This window comes from Capricornis sumatraensis, chromosome 11 (assembly GCF_032405125.1).
Source record: "Capricornis sumatraensis isolate serow.1 chromosome 11, serow.2, whole genome shotgun sequence".
NCBI lineage: Eukaryota > Metazoa > Chordata > Mammalia > Artiodactyla > Bovidae > Capricornis > Capricornis sumatraensis.
Window position 1 is genome coordinate 65925513 of NC_091079.1, and position 26124 is coordinate 65951636.

The window sequence follows — 26124 nt, forward strand, 5'->3', positions numbered from 1 at the left end:
CAGTTGGCATTTCAACAAAATTTTCTCTCCTTTTAGAGACAGAACATGCCAAGTAAGAACCATGATAAAAGAAATCTTAATTTTCATCTACTTACAGCAATAGATAAGCTAACTGTTCTTTTATTCTAACTTTCAGTTCAGTTCAGTTCAGTCACTCAGTTGTGTCTGACTCTTTGCGACCCCATGGACTGCAGCACACCAGGCTTCCCTGTCCATCACCAACTCCCAGAGTTTACTCAAACTCATGTCTATTGAGTCAGTGATGCCATCCAACCATCTCATCTTCTGTCATCCCCTTCTCCTCCTGCCTTCAATCTTTCCCAGCATCAGGGTCTTTTCAAATGCATCAGCTCTTCGCATCAGGTGGCCAAAGTATTGGAGTTTCAGCTTCAACATCAGTCCTTCCAACGAACACCCAGGACTGATCTCCTTTAGGATGGACTGGTTGGATCTCCTTGCCAGTCCAAGGGACTTTATTGGGACTCAAACTAAAATTTTTAAATTGAGCTCAAATGGTAACTTTAATGTTTAATTTGTACCACAGATGGACTGAACTTGATATTTTCATCTGCAAGAATGTTTAAACCTTTAATTTTCTCCTAAACAGGTAATGAAATGAACAAAACAATCAGTGATCAAATTTAGAAATTTATTTACAAAAGTTAATTATTTTTGCTTTTAAAAAACAATTATTCAATTCATGAAGAGTAACCAAAAACAAATCTCATCAAAATGTATTACAATAGTCTTTCACAGAATCAATAGCTTTTTAAAAAACCACCAGTGAATACTTTACTGTAAAACCACAGTGTAAAAAATAGAAACTTTAATTCTAGTGACTAGACTGAAAGCTGATAAATAATCTTCTTCAAAGGGAAAAAATACTTGAGGGGAAAAAAAACGGTATAACATGTGTAAAGCCGGAAATTTAAATATCAGTTTAGTTCCTCATTGCTAACATGGCATTTATATCCCAGATGAGATTTCGTAATTGATCCATAATTTGCTTCAGCTGTTGATTCTTCTGTTTGAGTTTCTGCAGAAACAAAAGAATTTATCAAAAAATGTTTCATGAAATACAGACCATGAAGATATAAGATTAAAATGTCATTAAGTCAGAACTCTAATGAACCAGACAGAAATTAAGCTAAACACTTCCTTAAGGCAGAGGAGGAGTAGGAAACGGCAACCCACTCCAGTATTCTTGCCTGGAAAATTCCATGGACAGAGGAGCCTGGTGGGCTACAGTCCATGGGGTCCCAAAGAGTTGGACACGACTGAGGGACTATAAGGCAGAAGGTCTCAATACTTTTCTGGCTGCAAACATCCAGTGAAAGGCATAATAAATTCTAATTCAGCCAACAGAGCCTATGGCTCCAGCCCCCTACCTCCTTTTCCTCCTCCATTTGAACCACTAAAGAAAATAAGCTAAATGTTCAATTACAAAACCTAAGCATATAGGTTTCCACAAGGCAGTGTAGCTTAATGGTTAAGAATATAAGCCCTAAAAGCCTGGGTTCTCTGGGTTTACGCTCAGCTCCTTCACTAAGTAAACATTACTTAATCTCTCCGTGCGTCAGCTTCCACAACAGAAAAATGGGGATAATAACTGAACCTATTTCATAAGGGTTGTTATGGAGAGTAAAAGATCTGATTCACATCAAGTGTTAGCAGTGAGCCTAGCATACGAGTAAGTGAAAGTGAGTGAAAAGTCAAAGTGTCAGTTGCTCAGTTGTGTCGGACTCTTTGAGACCCCATAGACAACAGCCTGCCAGGCTCCTCTGTCCATGTGATTCTCCACGCAAGAATACTGGAGTGGGTAGACGTAAGCATCCAACAAATGTTACTGGTAGGCACAGAACATAAACTGTCAATAGAGAATATAAAGTATAATAAAAATGCAATTGATCTTTCAAACATGGCAGAAGTCACTAATTTCTCTGAAGTGCAATCTACTTCTAATTCTGAAAACTGAAGACAGGATGCCACAGCCCTGATAGAATCTTCTTCATAACTGAGATTTCCTGGATGCCCTGAATGCACATGGAATGTGTCTGTTATCTCCAGATCTGGCTCTCTAACAGGCCACAGTTTATCAACTTCTTATTAAGCATCTTTCCTTCAAATCGTATGTAGTAAATGTCTGTGTAGATAAAACAAGATCAAAATAGAGAATTTCAAAGTGTTCACTAGTTGTTATAATAATCATCACTCTTAAGTGACCTCTTGGAAATATTACATTTGGAAGTAATACATTTAGTTAGATAATTTTAAAGACACTACATTAAAATACCTCTAGATCAAGTCATACATAATCATGTTCATTTAAGGAGACCTAGAAATGTTAATTTTGATTTATTAAAGAGCAAACTGAGATTACATAAATTGTTCATATTCTATCTAGAGTCAGAGAGGGAACAGGAGGAAAGGAGCCAAAAGGGAGGAGGAAGAAATTCCTCTTGGTATTCAGCTTCTTGAAAGGCCAAGTTTGGTGACAGAAGCTTAGTGATCACACTTTCAGTATTCATTAAGCAGGAACTGGAAGTAATAAAATTATATTAATGAGTGGTTAAAAAGAGACTTTCAAATCAGTATCAAAACAGAGGTTACAGGTGGCTCCCACAATGGTTTCATCAATGGAATAAATGCTACTTTCAAGAATACTCACTTGGAAATATAAATTCTGATATTAAAAAATTTAGCTTCATTAACTCAAAAAATAAAGAGAACTAAAAAAAGGTAGGATATTTTCAAGGTAATACTCAACTTTAGGGAACAGTAAAAATTTTTAATGTAAAGAATGCCATATTATAAGGCATTAGGATAGTTTGTCTCAAAGAGAGCACTAAGTTTTAAATTTTAAAAAATTAGCATGCAACTAAAAAATACCTGGGGCCAAAACACATCATGAAAATATCAACACCAAAGCTGACAGCTATGCTTATTAGTGGTTAAACTGTAAATAAATTTTCATGACATGATACAGGATTTAATATATACAATCTTGCCACTGATTGATTTTAACAGAGGTTGACAGCTGCTATTATCAAAATCCATCAGCTGTGCCTAATTTGTTACATTAACAGGTGAATGTGTAAGTAGAGTACTGAAAAAAATGTTTATGCTAAGTAATACTATGTAATTTAATATTCATCCAAAGGCTGTGACAATTGATCAAAGCAGTCTGTCCTCTGTGTCCATGGTTCTGCATCTGCAGATTCAGTCAGCTGCAGATTGTGTAGTACTGAGTATTTTACTGAAAAAAATCTGCATGTAAGTGGACCTGCACTATCCAAACCTGTGTTGGTCAAGGGGCAGCTGTGGTTGTAAAATCAAACCAATTAATTTTGACTTTTAATAGCATCTGTGTAATTATGTAATTAAATTGTTGTTTAGTCGCTCAGTCCTGTCTGACTCTTTTGTGACTCCATGGACTACAGCCTGTCCATAGGATTCCCTAGGCAAGAATACTAGAGCGGGTTGCCATTTCCTTCTCCAGGGGATCTTCTCGACCCAGGGACTGAACCCACATATCCTACACTGGCAGGCAGATTCTTTACCACCAAGCCACCAGGGAAGCCCATAATTAGATTAGACCAACATTTTACCATCTGAAGGTGGTTATTTAAAATAAACATTTTTCACAGAAACACTCAGGTATGTGTGCCATTAAGGCAGAAAAATATATCAATTGATCATGAGTTTACTCAGTGTTTTATAATTTTTCAATTATATTTTAATCTTATATTCCAGAAGGGAGGTACAAAATTTGAAGAAGTAGAGGAAAGGAAAAAATAATTAGTAGCACTAATTATACATAAGATAACTTGGTTAATAGGATATGTATTATGTTTAATTCACATTTATGATGCTTTATTTAAGGAATAAGTTAAAAACCTTTTTGGGTCAAAAAATCCACTTTGGTTTTTAGCTGTTAACTTTATTCTCTTTTGCCTTTTTAAGGGGAATTTGAATTTGAGTTAACCAAATATTAGGCCTCTCCCCTTAAAAAAAAAAAAAAATATATATATATATATATGTCTCTGTTTATCACTTAGTTCTTCAGTCTTTCCTCAAATTAGACTGACAATTTCCAGGAGTAAGAGAGAGCTATGAGGCCAATCAAATGAATACTTCTCCCGCCACTCAAGAGAAGATACTTTCTCTCTAAATTTTCTTTACATTTTTTTTCCAATGGAAATACAGGGCTAAGCTTTAAATCTGTTTAATTTAAAACATTTAATGGATTCTTTCCTTTTTGTAATAATCTTCAGTTCAATACCATGTTAAATGAAACAAGTTTTACCCCAAAGCCAGAAGCACATACAACAGCAAATTCAACAGATTCAAATGGTTTAATCAAAATCAAAAAGTGTTCTCAAATGCCTGAAGTAGAAATGGGAACAGAATTTAAAATATGGGTTTTTATTCCAAAACTAAATAAACCTTCAGAAATACTATTTTGTGTATTGAAATAAACTTACTGCAGATACACACTGTGGACTAAACACATGTTTCTTTTTTTTTCTCATACCCTAATAAAATGGCAGGAGGGGAATGAAAAGGCTATAAATTCCCATGGAGAAAAATGATCAGAAAGGAGACAATAGTAGATACCAGGTGGTACATGTTAAGGTGGGGCATAGAAGGGGAATAATAAATGAGAGGAATGGGAAATGACATGGGAGGAAACCACTGTACCACCCAGAAGGATGCCACTGAGAATGGCTGATCCTCCATGGAGAACTGGAGGCAAGTGCCACCGCAAAGTCTGCTGTGAGGCCTGGGGACGAAGGCTGGAGGGGAAGAGCTATAGACACAAGCGAGAGCCTAGGCTGCTCATTCCTACTTCTCATCAACACGGGACTAGGTCCCCTCTCCAGAGTTCCGTACCCACTCCCCCTTTGAGGGAACCAGGTTTGTTTCTTATGAACCAAATAGCTGGGGATTCTGGGATTCAGTGCCACCAGCACAGAAGGCAAGAAGACAGGAGACTATCCCTCTATGTAGGACACTGGAAGATTCTGAACAGCCCTAAAGAAAAAAATCTCAGCAAATGATCCTTGGGGTTCCCCCAAAGAAAAAAGCCAGCTTGTTTCCAATCTTGCTATGATGAAAGCCAATTCACAAAGCCTATGATTAGTGTCTTAGTGCTTCACTCCCAAATAGAAATGGCTCATGTTTAAGCATCCAATGCTCCACAGATCTTTGATCCTCCATCTACAAAGACAACAAAACATAATAGACAGGGGTTGACAAACTATGGCACGTGACCTGTTTTTCTAAGGCCTGTGAACTGAGGATGGTTTTTACATCAGAACAAGGATCACCATGTCTCACGAAGCCTAAAAATATTTATAACTAGACTTTTAAAAATCTACCAAATGCCATATGAGAAGATTATGGAAGAACAGTTCTAATTTCCGAGGGAAATTAATTTACAACATATAATTTTATATGCAGCAAAACAATCAACTGGACAGATACAGAAAGACTAAAATCTTCAGTTCGGTTCAGTCGCTCAGTCGTGTCCGACTCTGCGACCCCATAAATTGCAGCACGCCAGGCCTCCCTGTCTATCACCAACTCCCAGAGTTCACTCAAACTCATGTCCATCGAGTCAGTGATGCCATCCAGCCATCTCATCCTCTGTCGTCCCCTTCTCCTCCTGCCCCCAATCCCTCCCAGCATCACAGTCTTTTCCAATGAGTCAACTCTTCCCATGAGGTGGCCAAAGTACTGGAGTTTCAGCTTTAGCAGCAGTCCTTCCAAAGAACACCCAGATCTCCTTTAGAATGGACTGGCTGGATCTCCTTGCAGTTCAAGGGACTCTCAAGAGTCTTCTCCAACACCACAGTTCAAAAGCAGCAATTATTCCACGCTCAGCTTTCTTCACAGTCCAACTCTCACATCCATACATGACTACTGGAAAAACCATAGCCTTGACTAGATGGACCTTAGTTGGCAAAGTAATGTCTCTGCTTTTGAATATGCTATCTAGGTTGGTCATAACTTTTCTTCCAAGAAGCCTCTTTTAATTTCATGGCTGCAGTCACCATCTGCAGTGATTTTGGAGCCCCCCAAAATAAAGTCTGACACTGTTTCCACTGTTTCCCCATCTATTTCCCATGAAGTGATGGGACCAGATGCCATGATCTTCGTTTCCTGAATGCTGAGCTTTAGGCCAACATTTTCACTCTTCTCTTTCACTTTCATCAAGAGGCCTTTTAGTTCCTCTTCACTTTCTGCCATAAGGGTGCTGTCATCTGCATATCTGAGGTTATTGATATTTCTCCCAGCAATCTTGATTCCAGCTTGTGCTTCTTCCAGCCCAGCGTTTTTCATGATGCACTCTGCATAGAAGTTAAATAAGCAGGGTGACAATATACAGCCTTGACGCACTCCTTTTCCTATTTGGAACCAGTCTGCTGTTCCATGTCCAGTTCTAACTATTGCTTCCTGACCTGCATATAGATTTCTTAAGAGGCAGGTCAGGTGGTCTGGTATTCCCATCTCTTTCAGAATTGTCCACAGTTTATTGTGATCCACACAGTCAAAGGCTTTGGCATAGTCAATAAAGCAGAAATAGATGTTTTTCTGGAACTCTCTTGCTTTTTCCATGATCCAGCAGATGTTGGCAATTTGATCTCTCGGTCCTCTGCCTTTTCTAAAACCAGCTTGAACATCAGGGAGTTCACGGTTCACATATTGCTGAAGCCTGGCTTGGAGAATTTTGAGCATTACTTTACTAGCGTGTGAGATGAGTGTAACTGTCTGGTAGTTTGAGCATTCTTTTCCATTGCCTTTCTTTGGGATTGAATGAAAACTGACCTTTTCCAGTCCAGTGGCCATTTGCTGGCATATTGAAGGCAGCACTTTCACAGCATCATCTTTCAGGATTTGAAATAGCTCAACTGGAATTCCATCACCTCCACTAGCTTTGTTCGTAGTGATGCTTTCTAAGGCCCACTTGACTTCACATTCCAGGATGTCTGGCTCTAGGTGAGTGATCACACCATCGTGATTACCCAGGTCCTGAAGATCTTTTTTGTACAGTTCTTCTGGGTATTCTTGCCACCTGTTCTTAATATCTTCTGCTTCTGTTAGGTCCATACCATTTCTGTCCTTTATTGAGCGTGTCTTTGCATGCAATGTTCCCTTGGTATCTCTAATTTTCTTGAAGAGGTCTCTAGTCTTTCCCATTCTGTTGTTTTCCTCTATTTCTTTGCATTGATCGCTGAGGAAGGCTTTCTTATCTCTCCTTGCCATTCTGTGAAACTCTGCATTCAGATGCTTATATCTTTCCTTTTCTCCTTTACTTTTTGCTTCTCCTCTTTTGTAAGCCCTCCCCAGGCAGCCATTTTCATTTTTTACATTTCTTTTCCATGGGGATGATCTTGATCCGTCTCCTGTACAATGTCAGGAACCTCCGTCCATAGTTCATCAGGCACTCTATCTATCAGATCTAGTCCCTTAAATCTATTTTTCAATCCACTGTATAATCATAAGGGATTTGATTTAGGTCATACCTGAATGGTGTAGTTGTTTTCCCTACTTTCTTCAATTTAAGTCTGAATTTGGCAGTAAGGAGTTCATGATCTGAGCCACAGTCTGCTCCCAGTCTTGTTTTTGCTGACTGTATAGAGCTTCTCCATCTTTGGCTGCAAAGAATATAATCAATCTGATTTCGGTGTTAACCATCTGGTGATGTCCACGTGTAAATTCTTCTCTTGTGTTGTTGGAAGAGGGTGTTGCTATGACCAGTGCGTTCTCTTGCCAAAACTCTATTAGTCTTTGAAGTGAAGTCGCTCAGTCGTATCCGACTCTTTGCGACCCCATGGACTGTAGCCTACCAGGCTCCTCTGTCCATGGGATTTTCCAGGCAGTATTACTGGAGTGGATTGCCATTTCCTTCTCCAGGGGATCTTCCCCACCCAGGGATCGAACCTGGGTCTCCTGCACTGTAGACAGACACTTTACCGTCCGAACCATCAGGGAAGTCTGCCCTGCTTCATTCCGTATTCCAAGGCCAAATTTTCCTGTTACTCCACATGTTTCTTGACTTCCTATACTTTTGCATTCCAGTCCCCTAAAACGAAAAGGACATCTTTTTTGGGTGTTAGTTCTAGAAGGTCTTGTAGGTCTTCATAGAACCGTTCAACTTCAGCTTCTTCAGTGTTACTGGTTGGGGCATACACTTGGATTACCATGATATTGAATGCTTTGCCTTGGAAACAAACAGAGATCATTCTCTCATTTTTAAGATTGCATCCAGGTACTGCATTTTGGACTCTCTTGTTGACCATGATGGCTACTCCATTTCTTTTAAGGGATTCTTGCCCATAGTAGTAGACATAATGGTCATCTGAGTTAAATTCACCCATTCCAGTCCATTTTCGTTTGCTGATTCCTAGAATGTTGACGTTCACTCTTGCCATCTCCTGTTTGACCACTTCTAATTTGCCTTGATTCATGGACCTAATATTCCAGGTTCCTATGCAATATTGCTCTTTACAGCATTGGATCTTGCTTCTATCACCAGTCACATCCACAACTGGTTTTTGTTTTTGCTTTGGCTCCATCCCTTCATGCTTTCTGGAGTTATTTCTCCACTGATCTCCAGTAGCATACTGGGCACCTACCGACCTGGAGAGTTCCTCTTTCAGTATCCTATCATTTTGCCTTTTCATACTGTTCATGGGGTTCTCAAGGCAAGAATACTGAAGTGGTTTGCCATTCCCTTCCCTACATTTCTCCTGAAGAAGCCACTGATGTATGAACCTTACAAACAAGGGAGGAAATAAACCAAGAAAGAGGAAGATGGGAGGCTGAGGAGAGAGTAAACTTAACTGAAGAGGTGAAGGCAAGGCCCCAGGACAGTAGTTGAATACCAGGCTTAGTGAGCATTCAATTCAGACCTAGTAAGATCGTCCCAGCAAGACAGAGGATTCTGGGGGCAGGCTGGAATGGGGAGAACAAACCTATAAGTCATCTGATAATTTGATGCTGGAAAGTTGGGAAACAGTACTGAGCTGCTCCCATAGATGCATAAAGAACTAATCAAAATTTTTCAAAATTACAGAACTATTTGTTATGCCCAGGGTCCGAGTCCCCAAAACTGAGAGAATAAGACATCCACAGCAATGCAAAGGCAAAAAGGGGTTCCTTGCTAGCTCGAGTTTAGAACAAAGGCAGCGAGTTGGCAAGGGTTGATTGGCTGCAGGGGGTTCCTCGTATTTACTGAGTGGCCAGTCATCATCCCTCTGATTGGCCAGAGTTATCATCTCTCTGATTGGCCAGAGTTACCAGCTCTCTGATTGGCCAGAGTTACCAGCTCTCTGATTGGCCAGAGTTACCATCCCCGGAAGCCCCAGAAGCATGACTCAGGGATTATTTTTGGCCTAGTGCACCTCTCTGAGCCTGTCATGGCTCTGGTGAGGTTGTAACATATTAAGTCTAGGAAAACAAAAAAATGTTCAAGGAAATATAACTCTGGTTTCCTACGTGGTTTAGCAATAAACAGTATCTATGTGCCATAATAATATGAACACAGAATATTTACTGAATCCCAATTATGACATAACCCCACTGAAAGAATTGGGGGAAGGAAAGAGGTAGGTGGGTCCCAGACAGAGACCATAAAGAGACCTACATCTTCATATGGAGAAATACTTTCACATATCAAATGCTTTGTATCAATTATATCCTTATCTTAAAATTCACAAAATTCTAGCTAGTAAGAATGTTTTGATTACACACTGTCAAGGAATTACTATATTCTGATTATTTGAAAAGAAAGTGAAAGTGAAGTCGCTCAGTCGTGTCTGACTCTTTGCGGCCCCATGGACTGTACCCCACCAGACTCCTCCACAGAATAGGCTATTTCAAAATCATATTAGAAAAAGGGAGAAACTTAGAGAAACAGGAAGTGAAATGAAACTTATCTTTAGAGAAATGATCTCATTCTGAAGCTTTTCTTCCCTGCCCCACCAAAATATCATAATATCTTCTAGGTTAGAGAACAAACTATATTTAAGTCACATGTAGCATTCTGAAATCAAAGTTATCATCACAATGGTGTTTTATTTACCTATACATTTCATAACATCCTTACTACAGAGAAAAATAATAGAACACATCCATTGTGAATTAATACATAAGATTATCAACAGAAACATATAACACTTCTTAATATATGGATGTCTCATCTCTCTGGACTACGAAATACCACTTACTCTTCAAGATTTAACTTAAAAGTTTCCCCTCCTAATCTCTACTGTAAATTCTTTATGCTTATTACTGTTAAATTTGCTGAAAATACTCTTAATGTATAGTCCACCTCATAAAATTTTCTTAAATGTTATTTTAGAAAAATCTTTTTTTTTCTGAGTTTATATATATATTTTTTTCTTTTAGTTTTCTAATATTTTGTTTTACAAGTCTTATTTTCAACTCTGAAATTCATTTTGACACATGGTGTAATGTAAAAACTAGCTAAATTTCCCCCAAAGTGTCTATTTTTAAAAACTAATTTTCCACATAATCCCTCTTATGTCATGTTAAATTCTCATATATTAATATAATAGTAAGACAAGTTTTCTGAGTATTATTTCACTAATCTGTCTGTATAATTGTAAGGGATTTGATTTAGGTCATACCTGAATGGTCTAGTGGTTTTCCCTACTTTCTTCAATTTAAGTCTGAATTTGGCAATAAGGAGTTCAAGATCTGAGCCAGTCAGCTCCTGGTCTTGTTTTTGCTGACTGTATAGAGCTTCTACACCTTTGGCTTCAAAGAATGTAATCAATCTGATTTCAGTATTGACCATCTGGTGATGTCCATGTGTAGAGTCTTCTCTTGTGTTGTTGGAAGAGGGTGTTTGCTATGACTGGTGTGTTCTCTTGGCAAAACTCTATTAGCCTTTGCCCTACTTTGTTCTGTACTCCAAGGCCAAATTTGCCTGTTACTCCAAGTATTTCTTGACTTCCTACTTTTGTATTCCAGTCCCCTATAATGAAAAGGACATATTTTTTGGGTGTTAGTTCTAGAAGGTCTTGTAGGTCTTCATAGAACCATTCAACTTCAGCTTCTTCAGCATTATTGGCTGGGGAATAGACTTGGTTTACTGTGATATTAAATGGTTTGCCTTGGAAATGAACAGAGATCATTCTGTTGTTGTTGAGACTGCATCCAAGTATTGCATTTTGGACTCCTGTTGACTATGATGGCTACTCCATTTCTTCTAAGGGATTCTTGCCCACAGTAGTAGATATAATGGTCATCTGAGTTAAATTCACCCAGTCCAGTCCATTTTAGTTTCCTGATTCCTAAAATGTTGATATTCACTCTTGCCATTTCCTGTTTGACCACTTCCAATTTGCCTTGATTCATGGACCTAACATTCCAAGTTCCTATGCAATATTGCTCTTTATAGCACTGGACTTTGCTTCTATCACCATTCACATCTACAACTGGATGGTGTTTTTGCTTTGGCTCCATCTGTTCATTCTTTCTGAACTATGGATGGAGGTTCGTGACACTGTACAGGAGAAAGGGATCAAGACCATCCCCAAGAAAAGGAAATGCAAAAAAGCAAAATGGTTGTCTGAGGAGGCCTTACAAATAGCTATGAAAAGAAGAGAAATGAAAAGCAAAGGAGACAAGGAAAGATATACCCATTTGAATACAGAGTTCCAAAGAATACCAAAGAGAGATAAGAAAGCCTTCCTCAGTGATCAATGCAAAGAAATGGAGGAAAACAATAGAATGGGAAAGACTAGTGATCCCTTCAAGAATTAGAGATACCAAAGGTACATTTCATGCAGAGATGCACTCAATAAAGGATATAAATGGTATGGACCTAACAGAAGCAGAAGATATTAAGAAAAAGTTGCAAGAATACACAGAAGAACCATACAAAAGAGATCTTCACGACCCAGATAACCATGATGGTGTGATCACCCACCTAGAGCCAGACATCCTGGAATGCGAAGTCAAGTGGGCCTTAGGACGCATCACTACGAACAGAGGTAGTGGAGGTGATGGAATTCCAGTTGAGCTATTTCAAATCCTGAAAGATGATGCTGTGAAAGTGCTGCACTCAATATGCCAGCAAATTTGGAAAACTCAGCAGTGGCCACAGGACTGGAAAATGTCAGTTTTCATTCCGATGGATGTGAGACTTGGAATATAAAGAAAGCTGAGTGCCAAAGAATTGATGCTTTTGAACTGTGGTGTTGGAGAAGACTCTTGAGAGTCCCTTGGACTGCAAGGAGATCCAACCAGTCCATTCTAAAGGAAATCAGCCCTGAATATTCATTGGAAGGACCCATGTTGAAGCTGAAACTTCCAATACTTTGGCCACCTGATGTGAAGAATTGAATCATTGGGAAAGACCCTGATGCTGGAAAAGATTGAAGGTGGAAGGAGAAGGGGATGACAGAAGATGAGATGGTTGGATGGCATCACCGACTCAATGGATATGAGTTTGAGTGATGGACAGGGAGGCCTGGCATGCTGAAGTTCACAGGGTCACAGAGTCAGACACAACTGAACGACTGAACTGAATTGAATCTGTCTGTTCTTATGCCAGTATTTTACACTTAATTATTGTTTTTATAATATGCTTCATCTAACATTTTAATTTTTGAAGCAAAGAGTCTGTTCATTTTATTACTCTTACTGGAATTTTTTTTATTATATGTATTTGAGTATGCTCTCAAGGAAAAAAGTTCCAATTTTTTTATTTGTTTTTTGATTGGTATTGCACTAAGATCTTACTATTCTGTGCAATTTCAAGAGAATTCACATTTGTACTTATAGAGTGTTACTGACACTATTCTGTAAAGCAATTATCTTTGAATTAAAAAATAAATAAAAAACTATGAAATAATCAAGACTGGCATTTTTAGAGTAGTTATTGCCCATGTAAGAATGTCATGTGTTTTTTCAACTGTTCAAAATTTCTTTATGAGTCTGGCTAGGGGTTTATGAATTCTGTTTATCTTTTCAAAGTACCAGCTTTTAGTTTCATTCATCTTTGCAATTGTTTTCTTTGTCTCTATTTCATTTATTTCTGCTGTGATCTTTATGGTTTCTTTCTTTCTACTAACATTAGGTTTTATCTGATCTTTCTCTAGTCATTTTAGGTGTAAGGTTAGGTTCTTTATTTGGGATTTTTCTTGGGAAGGGACAGTTAGGGAGTTTGTGTTGGACATGTATACACTTCTATATTTAAAATGGATAACAAAAAGGACCTACTGTACAGCACATGGAATTCTGCTCAATGGTATGTGGCAGCCAGAATGGGAGGGCAGTTTGGGGGAGAATGGATACATATGTAAGTATGGCTGAGTCCCTTTGCTGTTCACCTGAAATTATCATAACATTGTTAATCAGCTATACTCCAATATAACATAAAAAGTTTTACCAAAAAATAATCCTTTTATATATATTAAGTTTAGTCTCATATATTATGGAAATCCTAACTACTTAATATTTGTTGTTGCAACTGTGAATAGGATCTTATAATCTAACTGGTTTATAACATTATAGGAAAATGGTATAAATCTTTAAGCTCTTTTATCAAATATTTACTGCCTCTACTTGTTAATCAGTGAGCTGCTTTGAGCTTCAGAAGTTTAAGCTATAATGTTATGTACTACCTGAACAAACTTAACAAATTTGTATATAATAACTTTTGCTTCATAAAGGTTGTTTCACTGGCTATAATTTCTAAAACAGCATCAAACACAGTAGTATAAGGCATCTTATTTTCTGCCTGTTTTTAATATGACTGGAGAAGGAAATGGCAACCCACTCCAGTATTCTTGCCTGGAGAATCCCATGGACAGAGGAGCCTGGTGGGCTGCTGTCCATGGGGTAGCACAGAGTCAGACACAGCTGAAGCAACTCAGCATGCATGAATGCTTTGAATAAGGAAATGGCAACCCACTCCAGTATTCTTGCCTGGAGAGTCCCATGGATGGGGGAGCCTGGTGGGCTGCCATCTATAGGGTCACACAGAGTCGGACACGACTAAAGCAACTAAGCAGCAGCAGCAGCAGCAATATGACTAGTTCTGTATTTCATTTCTATGAAAAATGTTGACTACATATCTGAGATTAAACATTCTTTTTTTAAGACTATCACATTAATAATTTTAAGCATTCTTTGAGTCAGCAACATTTTAAGTCTATCAAATGTCTTCTAGATCTGAGGAAAAACAATTTTTTTCAATTTGACCTACAGACCTTATATAAGTAAACTAAGTCATCCTCCTCTACCTCAGAAAACCCTCTTTGGCTGTGGTAGATTAATTAATGTCCTGATGAATTCTATTAACTAGCATTAAGAATTTCAGGAGTGAGGCAGGAGGTGGGGGCACTTATTTTTAAGTAAAGCACCAAGACTGGTAGTTTCATTTTGTGTGCTATTTGTTAGCCATGCTTCTATCCCAGAATGGACCGACAACACCCCTTATTTCCCTGTGTTTCAAGAGAACTATCTGAACATTCTCTTCTGAACTTCTGAAAGTACTCAGCAATAAATTCAAGTTAGGAACTTTTGTAGGGTGAAGGGTGGGATGGGGTAACTTGATAACTCTCAATTTCTTATTCAGCTGTTGAGACAGTCACATCTCCTACTTGTAAAGTATTATCATTTGCTGCTCCAAATATGCTGTATCCTAGAGCACTACAATTCTGCCTGGAGAAGAAAATGTAAATGGGTCGTGACAGAGCACCTATGAGGCCTTTCTAAGAGCTTTATTGCCTGAATTCTGGGATCTTCTGACTAACTAGATGGCATTTCTGTTTACCTCTGAGTTTGGGGTTTTACTCTAAGTAGGTTAAATTTGCCACAGAAACAACTTCAGGTCCAAATTATGTTTTTGAGTTACATAGACTCCCTTTTAATTTTTATCAATAATTCAGAAATGTAAGACATACACACTAGCAACTCACTTTATTGACTTCCGCAATTTCTCGCCTCTCTTCACTAGCAAAACGAGGTGGGCCAGCCCGGTCATCTTTTGAGCCATCTTCTTCTACGTATGGAATAAGTTGCTGAGAGTGACAGACACACGTTAAAAGTCAAAGATATGACACACAATTTCCAATTATACTGGCATAGATAATACATCCAATTAAGATCAATTTTACACTTTTAACAGTACAAAAATACATTTTAATTCAAGTGATGGCCTAAAATAAAAGCATTAGAAGTATATATCATTTCAATAAGTTCTGTACATTTGCTTTTTGGGTTTCTTTTGCAAAACTGTCCTTTTAGCAAAATTAGTTGTCACATGTAATTAAGTAATGTCCTACTCAGTTAATCAGCAAATATTTAATTTGCAGACACTGGGTGAGCAGACACTGCAAAAATAATGCCAAATAAGATACAAGTCCTACCCTTAAGTACTTTATGTCCATTCAGCTAGAATAGGCTTCCTTGATCTATACTAGAAAGAAAGGAACTTCATGGACATATATAATTGTGATTTACTTGTTATCAAAGTGTCTATGTAGATTTCTAGATGTCTTATATTTGGGAGAAAGTTTTTTTGTAAGAGAAAAAGTTTATATAGCAATGAAACTTCCAGCAGAATTATAATTAGATATGTATAGATTTGTGATGACATTTGTTTGATGAAACCCCTTACAGAGTCACCAGAGGCTTGTCTCTTCCATCTTATATCACCAATGCAGGAATAGGACACAGTAAGTAACTAGTATAACCAGTAATCAATCTGGCCAAACTTCTGTGAATTCTTGGGACAAAAATAAATTTGCCTACATCCACAACTACATTCTTCCTTTCCTTTCTCCAAATGCAGACAGTGGTCCTTCATCTCAAATACATTCAGTCTTCATTCCTGTACACTGATTCCTCTGCCCTCCCGACTTCCTTATTTATTTCCCCTGACCTCACCTGACTGTTTTCTTCCATTTTCATCTAAACAAGTTCTCCCATTTGGAAGGGGTGGGAAGCGGGGACCCAAACTCTATCCCTCCTACCACCTACTGCTTTCTTCTTTTGTTTTTAGTCTAAGCTTCTTGAAAGATGGATATCCACTTTTTGGCTTCAGTTCCTTACTTTCTGTTTAATCTTCAGCTCACTGTGATCTGACTTCTGTTGCTATCTTTCCACCAAAGCTCCGACCAAATATACCAACAAATTTCCTCTAGTAAAATCTGCTGGACAGTTTTCATTCCTTATTTTCCTTGACTTTTCTGCAGCCTCTGTCAGAGTCCACCATATTTCTGACCCTCCACATCTCTGACCACTTTTTTTCAGGCTGTATTGCAGTTTACTCTTTCCCTGTTCACCCCATATATACTGCTCACTCAAATAAGCAAGCACTGATGACATGAAACTGTTCTTTATATAGAGTGAGAGAACATTTAACCCCACTCCCTGCCATCAGCTACCTCTGCTGGCAGAGATTATCACTTGTCAACAGGAAAGGACCACCTATAAAAATAACTGTATACCTGATTAACTAAAATATACCTATGACCCAAGATTAAACTTAAATAAATATATTTAAAAACTAGAGTGATTCTACTAAGATAATTTAATAATGATAAAAATGGTTATAACCTTTATCCATAAAGAACTTACATGAAAACCACTGTAAAAGTATTTTACAATACTATTAAAATGTCTGCTAAGACATCATGCACTGATTTAATTAAAATGAGACACGGAGAGCAATAATAGAAGCTGCCACAGATAATCTCCCCCAACAACAAAAATTCACTATCAGCCTGGATGCTAAAGTCTGCAAGAAATTATCAACATGAAAAGACAGTTCTATATATATACACACACACATATATCTCACAATTTCATCTTTTCTAGTCAAAAGTGAAACCAGTATGATCAAAATCTGGAAATACTGTGAAAATGGAAGAGAAAAAAGGAAAAAATTACAAACGTCCTAAGCCTCTTACATTCACCCTCCCTCGACCACTAAAACTTGCCTCTACTGGAATGGGATCCATCCCTCCGCAGTTTTCATTGCATTTATCATAGACCAATCTCAGCTTCCTGAAGAGAATAGAAAGTTGGCGAAGATGATCCTGTAGTTTTGCTAACCGGTCTTGGTATGTTCCAGTATGGTAAGTGACACCATTTGGCAGCTTCTCGGACAAAAACCCCAAAACATAAAGTAATGAAAATCAAGATTTTCTTTAAGCAAAGCTAACAAACAGAAACAGTCTTTGAGCAATGCATAAAAGCCAGCTGTTCCTGATAATGAATCAAGTGCAACTTTAAGAATTTAACAGTAATACATGCTCATTTATTAATTAGCTCCTTAGCATACTGTCAAGCAGTTCTACAAGACTTTGTGATAAGCCTTTCTGATCAGCTGAAATGCTTTCTGCCTCTCACTTTTGATTATATTTATACCACAGCTTTGTATTATAACTAAAAAGAATATACAATTTTAATATCACTTAAGATAATGTAAAAGCAGCAAGGTGCTGAACTCAACCAGGAGCTGAATTCAAACAACTCAAAATACAATTTTAAGGAAAAGAAGAAGAAAAGGAAAAAAATGAAGATAGGACTTTTCAGTAGAAGAAAAAGAAGAGTATGCTGCTATTGTTGTAAAAACAATCTCAAGATACCTTAACTATTATAATTAAGATGCTCTAGGCATGTATTTAGAGAAGGCAATGGCACCCCACTCCAGTACTCTTGCCTGGAAAATGCCATGGACATAGGAGCTTGGTGGGCTGCAGTCCATGGGGTTGCTAAGAGTCGGACACGACTGAGCAACTTCACTTTCACGCACTGGAGAAGATGGCAACCCACTCCAGTGTTCTTGCCTGGAGAATCCCAGGGACAAGTGAGCCTGGTGGGCTGCTGTCTATGAGGTCGCACAGAGTCGGACACGATTGAAGTGACTTAGCGGCAGCAGCAGCAGCAGGCATGCATTAAAACATAAAACTGTCACCAAAAGTTTTACTTTAAAAAGAAATCAATAGCAGGCAATATATAGTAACAAATCAATCTGTACTTGAAAATTATTAATAAATTATTACAAATAACTGCTATGATCATAACTCTGTCTTGGATGCTTACATATTTTTAATTCAGGAATTTTACCAAAAGAAGCCAAAATACATACCGAAATGACAAAAATCACACATAAATGGAAAAACTGACTACTACTTACAACTAAATGCACTTTTTGTGCAGTGCTGAAACTTACAAAATCTTCCTCTCTGTGTACATCTTTACAATATTTTATTCCCACAATTTGATCTGTGAAATTATCCTAAAACTAGAATTAACAAAGTTTGTACCATGGTTTCTAGTATACAAGGTAATTTCATTAAAATCACTAATTCATACACTTATCGTAGGGATTATAAAGTGACTTAAAATCAAAAGTCCAACTAATGTCTAATAGCTAGAAGATCAATCCAGTCTTTTCTAAACCTCACTTCATCCTTTTTCTCTTTTCTAAACAGCTGAGGTAGGAATCAAAAAAAGCCTGATACAGTGTTCAGAGAAGAAAATAAGAGCCACTATTGTTCCAAGTAGGTAAAACCATAAATACGGAGGGGGGATAAAAAAGACCAAAGGCATATACGTAGTTATATATATATATAGTTATTAAAAGGTAATAGTTCATAAAAGATGTAATAGGAAGATAGGCTTAATAATTGATTTTCTTCTTTTATTTCATTTCTAAATTTCCTATAATGTTATGGTTTATAACTGAAGGAGATGGATCTTTTAAAATTCTTTGAAATTAGTTTTTTATAATATTAGGATTTTTGGAAGTTTTCAAGCATTAAAACATTCTGCAGATGATATCTCAAAGAAAAGGATTAAAGTATCAAAGACTCAATTAGTGAAAACAGTTTAAAGGACAAAAGCACTGAGAGTTCACCCTCCACAATACTATGTGGGATTTCTCATGATCTTTCAATTTATGAACTTTCAAAACATTAAAAAATAAGAAAAAATTTTCAAAGGGTCACTGCTTTCTTGTTTGGGTGACAATAAGAAAATAATAATTACACTTTACATACAGAAGCAGGCTATACCTTTATTATGGTATTACATTTTTTTGTACTATTATGGTACTACATTTTTTTGTACCTACATTGTAGATACTACACACTTTGCCTATATTTTGTATTTAATAAAGACTAGAAGATACTCATGATGTACTCTGCATAGAAGTTAAATAAGCAGGGTGACAATATACAGCCTTGATGTACGCCTTTTCCTATTTGGAACCAGTCTGTTGTTCCATGTCCAGTTCTAACTGTTGCTTCCTGACCTGCATACAGATTTCTCAAGAGGCAGGTCAGGTGGTCTGGTATTCCCATCTCTTTCAGAATTGTCCACAGTTTATTGTGATCCACACAGTCAAAGGCTGTGGCATAGTCAATAAAGCAGAAATAGATGTTTTTCTGGAACTCTCTTGCTTTTTCGATGATCCAGTGGATGTTGGCAATTTGATCTCTGGGTCCTCTGTCTTTTCTAAAACCAGCTTTAGAAGTTCACGTTTCACGTATTGCTGAAGACTGGCTTGGAGAATTTTGAGCATTACTTTACTAGCTTGTGAGACGAGTGCAATTGTGCGGTAGTGTGAGCATTCTTTGCCATTGCCTTTCTTTGGGATTGGAATGAAAACTGACCTTTTCCTGTCCTGTAGCCACTGCTGAGTTTTGTGCTGGGCTGGAAGAGGCACAAGCTGGAATCAAGATTGCTGGGAGAGATATCAATAACTTTAGATATGCAGATGACACCACCTTTATGACAAAGTGAAGAGGAGCTTAAGAGCCCCTTGATGAAAGTGAAAGAGGAGAGTGAAAAGCCTGGCTTAAAGCTCAACATTCAGAAAACGAAGATCATGGCATCTGGTCCCATCACTTCATGGGAAGTAGATGGGGAAACAGTGGAAGCAGTGTCAGACTTTATTTTTTGGGGCTCCAAAATCACTGCAGATGGTGATTGCAGCCATGAAATTAAAAGACGCTTACTTCTTGGAAGGAAAGTTATGATCAACCTAGATAGCATATGGAAAAGCAGAGACATTACTTTGCCAACAAAGGTCCATCTAGTCAAGGCTATGGTTTTTCCAGTGGTCATGTATGGATGTGAGAGTTGGACTGTGAAGAAAGCTGAGCGCCAAAGAATTGATGCTTTTGAACTGTGGTGCTGGAGAAGACTCTTGAGAGTCGCTTGGTCTGGGAGGAGATCCAACCAGTCCATTCTAAAGGAGACCAGTCCTGGGTGTTCATTGGAGGGACTGATGCTAAAGCTGAAACTCCATTACTTTGGTCACCTCATGGGAAGAGTTAACTCATTGGAAAAGATTCTGATTATGGGAGGGATTGGGGGCAGCAGGAGAAGGGGACGACAGAGGATGAGATGGCTGGATGGCATCACTGACTCAATGGACATGAGTTTGAGTGAACTCCGGGAGTTGGTGATGGACAGGGAGGCCTGGTGTGCTGCAATTCATGGGGTCACAAAGAGTCGGACACAACTGAGTGACTGAACTGAACTGAGAAGATACTCACATTTCTATCTCTATTTAATATAGTACACATGTGTAAGAGTATGTTTTGTATGTAAAAGCTGAGCACCAAAGAATTGATGGTTTTGAACTATGGTGTTGGAGAAGACTCTTGAGAGTCCCTTGGACTACAAGGAGATCCAACCAGTCCATTCTGAAGGAGATCAGCCCTGGGAATATTTTGGAGGGAATGATGCTTAAGCTGAAACTCCAGTACTTTGGCCACCTCATGCGAAGAGTTGACTCATTGGAAAAGACTCTGATGCTGGGAGGGATTGGGGGCAGGAGGAGAAGGGGATGACCGAGGATGAGATGGCTGGATGGCATCACTGACTCGATGGACACGAGTCTGAGTGAACTCCGGGAGTTGGTGATGGACAGGGAGGCCTGGCATGCTGCGATTCATGGGGTCGCAAAGAGTCGGACACGACTGAGCGACTGGACTGAACTGAATAAACATGATCCAAGGATCATCTGCATGGAGATCCTACCAGTCCATCCTGAAGGAAATCAGTCCTGAATACTCATTGGAAGGACTGATGCTGAAGCTGAAACTCCAATAGTTTGGTCACCTGATGTGAAGAACTGACTCACTCATTCCCCTGATGCTGGGAAAGACTGAAGGTGGGAGAAGAAGGGGATGACAGAGGATGAGATGGTTGGATGGCATCACCGACTGGATGCACATGAGTTTGAGCAAGCTCCGGGAACTGGTGATGGACAGGGAAGCCTGGCGTGCTGCATTCAATGGGGTCGCAAAGAATCAGACATGACTGAGTGACTGAAATGAACAGGGGAGAGAGGTTAGACAGGTAGCAGAGGAGGAGGAATGTTCACTGTAATGTCCCTTTTCATTTCTGAATTCAGAATATATTTTATATTTTTTTTAAAAAGGTAAGATTTAAAGCATAACAAATAGAACCAAAGCAATACTTTTTCATGCAAGGAATCAACCTAGGTTCTAGTGATTTGGAAGGAGACATCTGTTAGCCCCATGAAATTTTATTCAGAATGTTTCTTTATATGTGCAGTCTTCTCAGAAGAGTTTGTAGTTTCCATCAGATTCTCAAGAGGCTAAAGGACAACTAATAAAAGAAGGACTTCTCTAAAACCAATGCTCAGAAATAACCTCAGAAGTTGGTATTTATGGCACATCATGCTTCTGGATTAATAATATAGAAGATAATTTTAAAAATTTGAACTTAAAAATGTATTAACAAATAGTTTATATGTAGTCTTGTTTGTATCACTTCCCCTCCCAGCTTTCTATAAATTAAAGAGCACACTGTTGCTTAATTTACAGCCAATTATGATATGACCCAAAGGGTCTTAGTGAGTTAAAACACAGAATTCACAAGCACAAAGAAATAGTTATTGTAGTCCTTACAAATTGGCTTTGAATATATGTCCACATGTAATCTAGTTATTGATAGTATCTTTTGAGAGTTCAGTTCTTTCACTGTCAGTCATGGATGTGTATTAGCTCTCTGTTCATAGTATAAACTGTTGATAGCAAGTTAGTATAATAAAGAGGTTAGTAGAAAAAGCTACCAGTCATACATGATGTTGAGTAAATTCTACTTTCTTTAAGTCTCAGTTTCCTTAATTGTAAAATAGAGATAAAAATACTTCTTAGAACTGTTATTATAACAATGTACCTGACTAAGGAAAGTATTTGATAAATGTTAGCTATTAGTTCTACTAGTCCAATACAGCAGCTTAAAAATAAATAATTGCTAAATTCTGAGAGAGCATTTAATTTGTATTTTAATCATTTTACATTTTAATCTGTAAATTTTTAAAATAATTGCCAAAGATTTCATATCTCCTCTTGGATTCCTTTTTTATCTCACAGTGGCTTATTCACAGGGTCTTAAAATATTTCCGTACAGTTGTACTACTTCTAGAATCAAGAGGAAAAATACCCCAACCATTTTATTTTAAAAGGCAATAAAACACCACTAAACACTTATTTAGTGTACCAGCTGAAATAAGAGTTTGAAAGTTCTAAGAGTCTGAGGACCTGGTTTCAAATTTACCCTACACTGACTATCACCTCTGTCACTTCACCTCTCAGAGCCATAGAATCCTCATCCATAAAACAAGAATGATATCCACATCACACAGCAGTAAGATAAGCCTTAAAAATGGGTTAGTAAAATAGGAAAATGGTGCTGGAATGACATGATATCCAAACGCAAAAAAAAAAAAAAGACAGATCCATATCTATCATTATTTTAAGAAAGTAACTCCATGTGGATCATAGACCTAAATGTAAAACCTAAGACTATAAAACTTCAGAAGAAAACATAAGAAATCTTTGGGTTAGGGAAAGATTTCTTAGGTATGGCACCAAAACCCAAAATCTGTAAAAGGACAAATCAATCAATTGGATTTCATCAAAATTTAAAATATCTGTTCTTCAAAAGACAATGTGAAGAGAATAAAAAGACATGCCACAGGCTGGGAGAAAGTACTGATGAAACAGAAAGACATACAATTCCAAAAAAAGGAAAAAGAAAGACACTAACAACTACTGGCAAGGACGAGGAAACTTTTGGAAAAGTTTCTTAAAATGGTAATCAGTCATTTCCCTCATAACCCAGAAATTCCATGCCTAGGCATCTACCTACTCAAGAGAAATGAAACACATGTTCACACAAACACTTGTAGCTGAACACTCAGAAGTATTATTTATAATAGCTCCAAAGTGGATACAAACCAAATGGCCATCAACAGATACACTAATTGTGATATATTCATACAATAGAATACTGTTCAGCAATGAAAAGGAATGACCTATTGATATTTGTTGAGTGAAAGAAGCCAGATCCGCGCCCCCCACCAATCATAGTGTATGATTTCATGTGTATGAAACTCTAGAAAATGCCAACTAGCTATGATGCCAGAAAGCAAAAGAGAGACTGCCTGTGGATGGAGAGCCAGAAGTAAAGATTTAAAAGGGACACGAGAATGTGCTCACTTCTCCACAGAGGGAACTGTGGGGTGACGGACGTTGGTTTCACAAGTACACGTGTCAAAACTTTGAATAAATGCATTGTATTGGGAATCAGTTAGACCAAAATAAAGCTGTTTAGCAAAAATGGTTAGCAGAATCTGAATTCAACTCCTTGAACCATCACAAAGTATTCTGTGGAAAAATATGAGATTAAAATAACCCAAAGAGCGTGGAGGAGTGAGGCCCACCTCTACCTTGAAAGATACAAGAGTTCGCCTAGAGCCTACAGAACCTGGTCGAATCTAGAAAATGCGGCTTCATCCTTTTCAGAAATCTGGTCTGCAAAACATCACCTTCACATCTTGGGGACAGACACTTTATCGGGGAACACTTCTGAATGTAAATGGGGGCGACCCCATACTCGTGGATTGCCCAGGGCCGCCGCATCGACGCCGAGGGACCCCAGATAACAATTAAACCAGCTGCTCCTTCCCTCTCAGAAGCACCTCGCTTTCTCCAAGCACACCCCGGAGCGGGGCCCGTCCTCCTTCCCACCTGCATGTTCCTCAGGAGCTGGAAGATCTCCATGGTGCGGTACACGATGTCTTGGACCGTCTCCTGCCCGATTCGGCAGAGCGATGCAGTGTTAACCTCTCGGGCCGCCTGCTGGGCCTGGGGCCCGGCGAAGGGCCCGGGCGCCATCCCCGACGCCGCCAACGGAGGGGTGGACATGGCGTGGCAGCGGCGTCAGGTCAGCAGGGCTGGAGGATAGGTGTCGGGGATGTCCTCCAACGCTGCTCGACCTCAGGCCTCGGCGTAAGCAGGAGCTTGTGAGACTCGGGCGGTCTGATTTCAAAACAGCAGCCGCCACTTCCGCCACGGTGACGTGGCGCGCCGTCAGACGTCACAGGGCCCGCCCACTCGGCTGGTCCCTGGGAACCTGTGGTTCAAGGACGACTGGGATTGGACTGGACGCGCGGGCGGGTCGGGTCGGACGTGTTGAGCAGCCAATCACCGGGTGCACTCCAGACAGAGGGGGCGGTGTGCGGGGTGGAAGGCAGGTGGGCTTTCCCACAGTTCGTTTCCCAGTCTGAGCCAGTGGCTAAAATTCTTAATAGAACTCTGAATTCGCGTTAATTTCCTTGCTGATTATTGCCTTGTCACGAGCCTACGAAGTTTGTAGTATTACTTTCCTTTCACAACTAGAAGGCAGACTCAGAGGGGGTAGTTCGACGTGTTTCGTCACAAACAACTTGCAACTGAAAACCTGAAATTTGAGTTTTTGATATTCCAAGCTTCACTGTGACATGATACTAATTTCCCACCTGTTGTTGTTTCCTGCTAAAAAGTCCGTTTATTTGACAAGGTTTCCTGATCACGGAAAGTATAAAATTAACACTTCTGTCTCTCATGGCACACAATTCCTCCACTTCCTTCCCTTTTCTCACTTTGGCACTATGTTATATATAATTTTCAGTCTGTTTTCTTTCTGACTTCTCCTTGTTTTATTCACACACACCAGATATCCTGGACTAATATTCAAAGTTAGCACTGCCAAACTGGACAAATCACATCAGCGTCCATGTAAAGCCTGGGAGTAACCATCAGTTCAGTTGTCTCTCAGTCGTGTCCGACTCTTTGAGACCCCATGGACTGTGGCCAGACTTTCCTGTCCATCACCAACTTCTGGAGCTTGCTCAGACTCATGTCCATCCAGTCGGTGACATCCAACCATCTCATCCTCTGTCGTCTCCTTCTCCTCCTGCCTTCAACCTTTCCCAGCATCAGGGTCTTTTCCAGTGAGTCAGTTCTTTGCGTTAGGTGGCCACAGTATTGGAGCTTTAGCTCAGGCATCAGTCCTTCCAATAAATATTCAGGGCTGATGTCCTTTAGGACAGAATGGTTGGATCTCCTTGCAGTCCAAGAGACTCTTCAAGAGTCTTCTCCAGCACCATAGTTCAAAAGCATCAATTCTTTGGTGCTCAGCTTTCTTTATAGTCCAGCTCTCACATCCATGCATAACTACTGGAAAAACCATAGCTTTGACTAGATGGACCTTTGTTGGCAAAGTAATGTCTCTGCTTTTTAATATACTGTCTAAGTTGTTCATGGGCTTCCCTAGTAGCTCAGATGGTAAAGCATCCACCTGTAATGCAGGAGACCAGGGTTCAATCCCTGGGTCGGGAAGATCTCCTGGAGAAGGAAATGGCAACCCACTCCAGTATTCTTGCCTGGAGAACCCCACGGACAGAGGAGCCTGATGGGCTACAATCTATAGGGTCGCAAAGAGTCAGACACAACTGAGCGACTAACACACACACACACACACAAGTTGTTCATAGCTTTTCTTCCAAGGACCAAGTGTCTTTTATTTATTTATTTATTTATTTATTACCAAGTGTCTTTTAATTTCATGGCTGCAGTCACCATCTGCAGTGATTTTGGAGCCCAAGAAAATAAAGTCTGTCACTGTTTCCATTGTTTCCCCGTCTATTTGCATGAAGTGATGGGACCAGATGCCATGATCTTCCTTTTGTTGATGTTGAGTTTTAAGCCAACTTTTTCACTTTCCTTTTTCACTTTCAATAAAGTTTTTTAGTTCTTTCAGTTC

The 26124-nt window shown here is 39.0% G+C and overlaps 1 protein-coding gene across 2 annotated transcripts; it reads right to left on the reverse strand.

Annotated features, from left to right (window-relative positions):
* Nucleotides 1-647: 647 nt before the first annotated feature.
* MED30 (mediator complex subunit 30) lies at nt 648-24379 on the reverse strand. 2 transcript variants are annotated; one of them, XM_068983958.1, is made up of 4 exons: nt 24069-24379; nt 16989-17147; nt 14964-15065; nt 648-1036 (listed from the first exon to the last, which is right to left on the reverse strand). In XM_068983958.1, exons 1-4 carry the CDS (start codon nt 24243-24245, stop codon nt 941-943), a joined length of 534 nt encoding a protein of 177 aa, XP_068840059.1. In that variant the 5' UTR covers nt 24246-24379; the 3' UTR covers nt 648-940. The 2 variants fall into 2 exon arrangements, with proteins under 2 accessions (XP_068840059.1, XP_068840060.1); XM_068983959.1 differs by lacking the exon at nt 14964-15065.
* Between the last annotated feature and the right edge of the window lie 1745 nt (nt 24380-26124).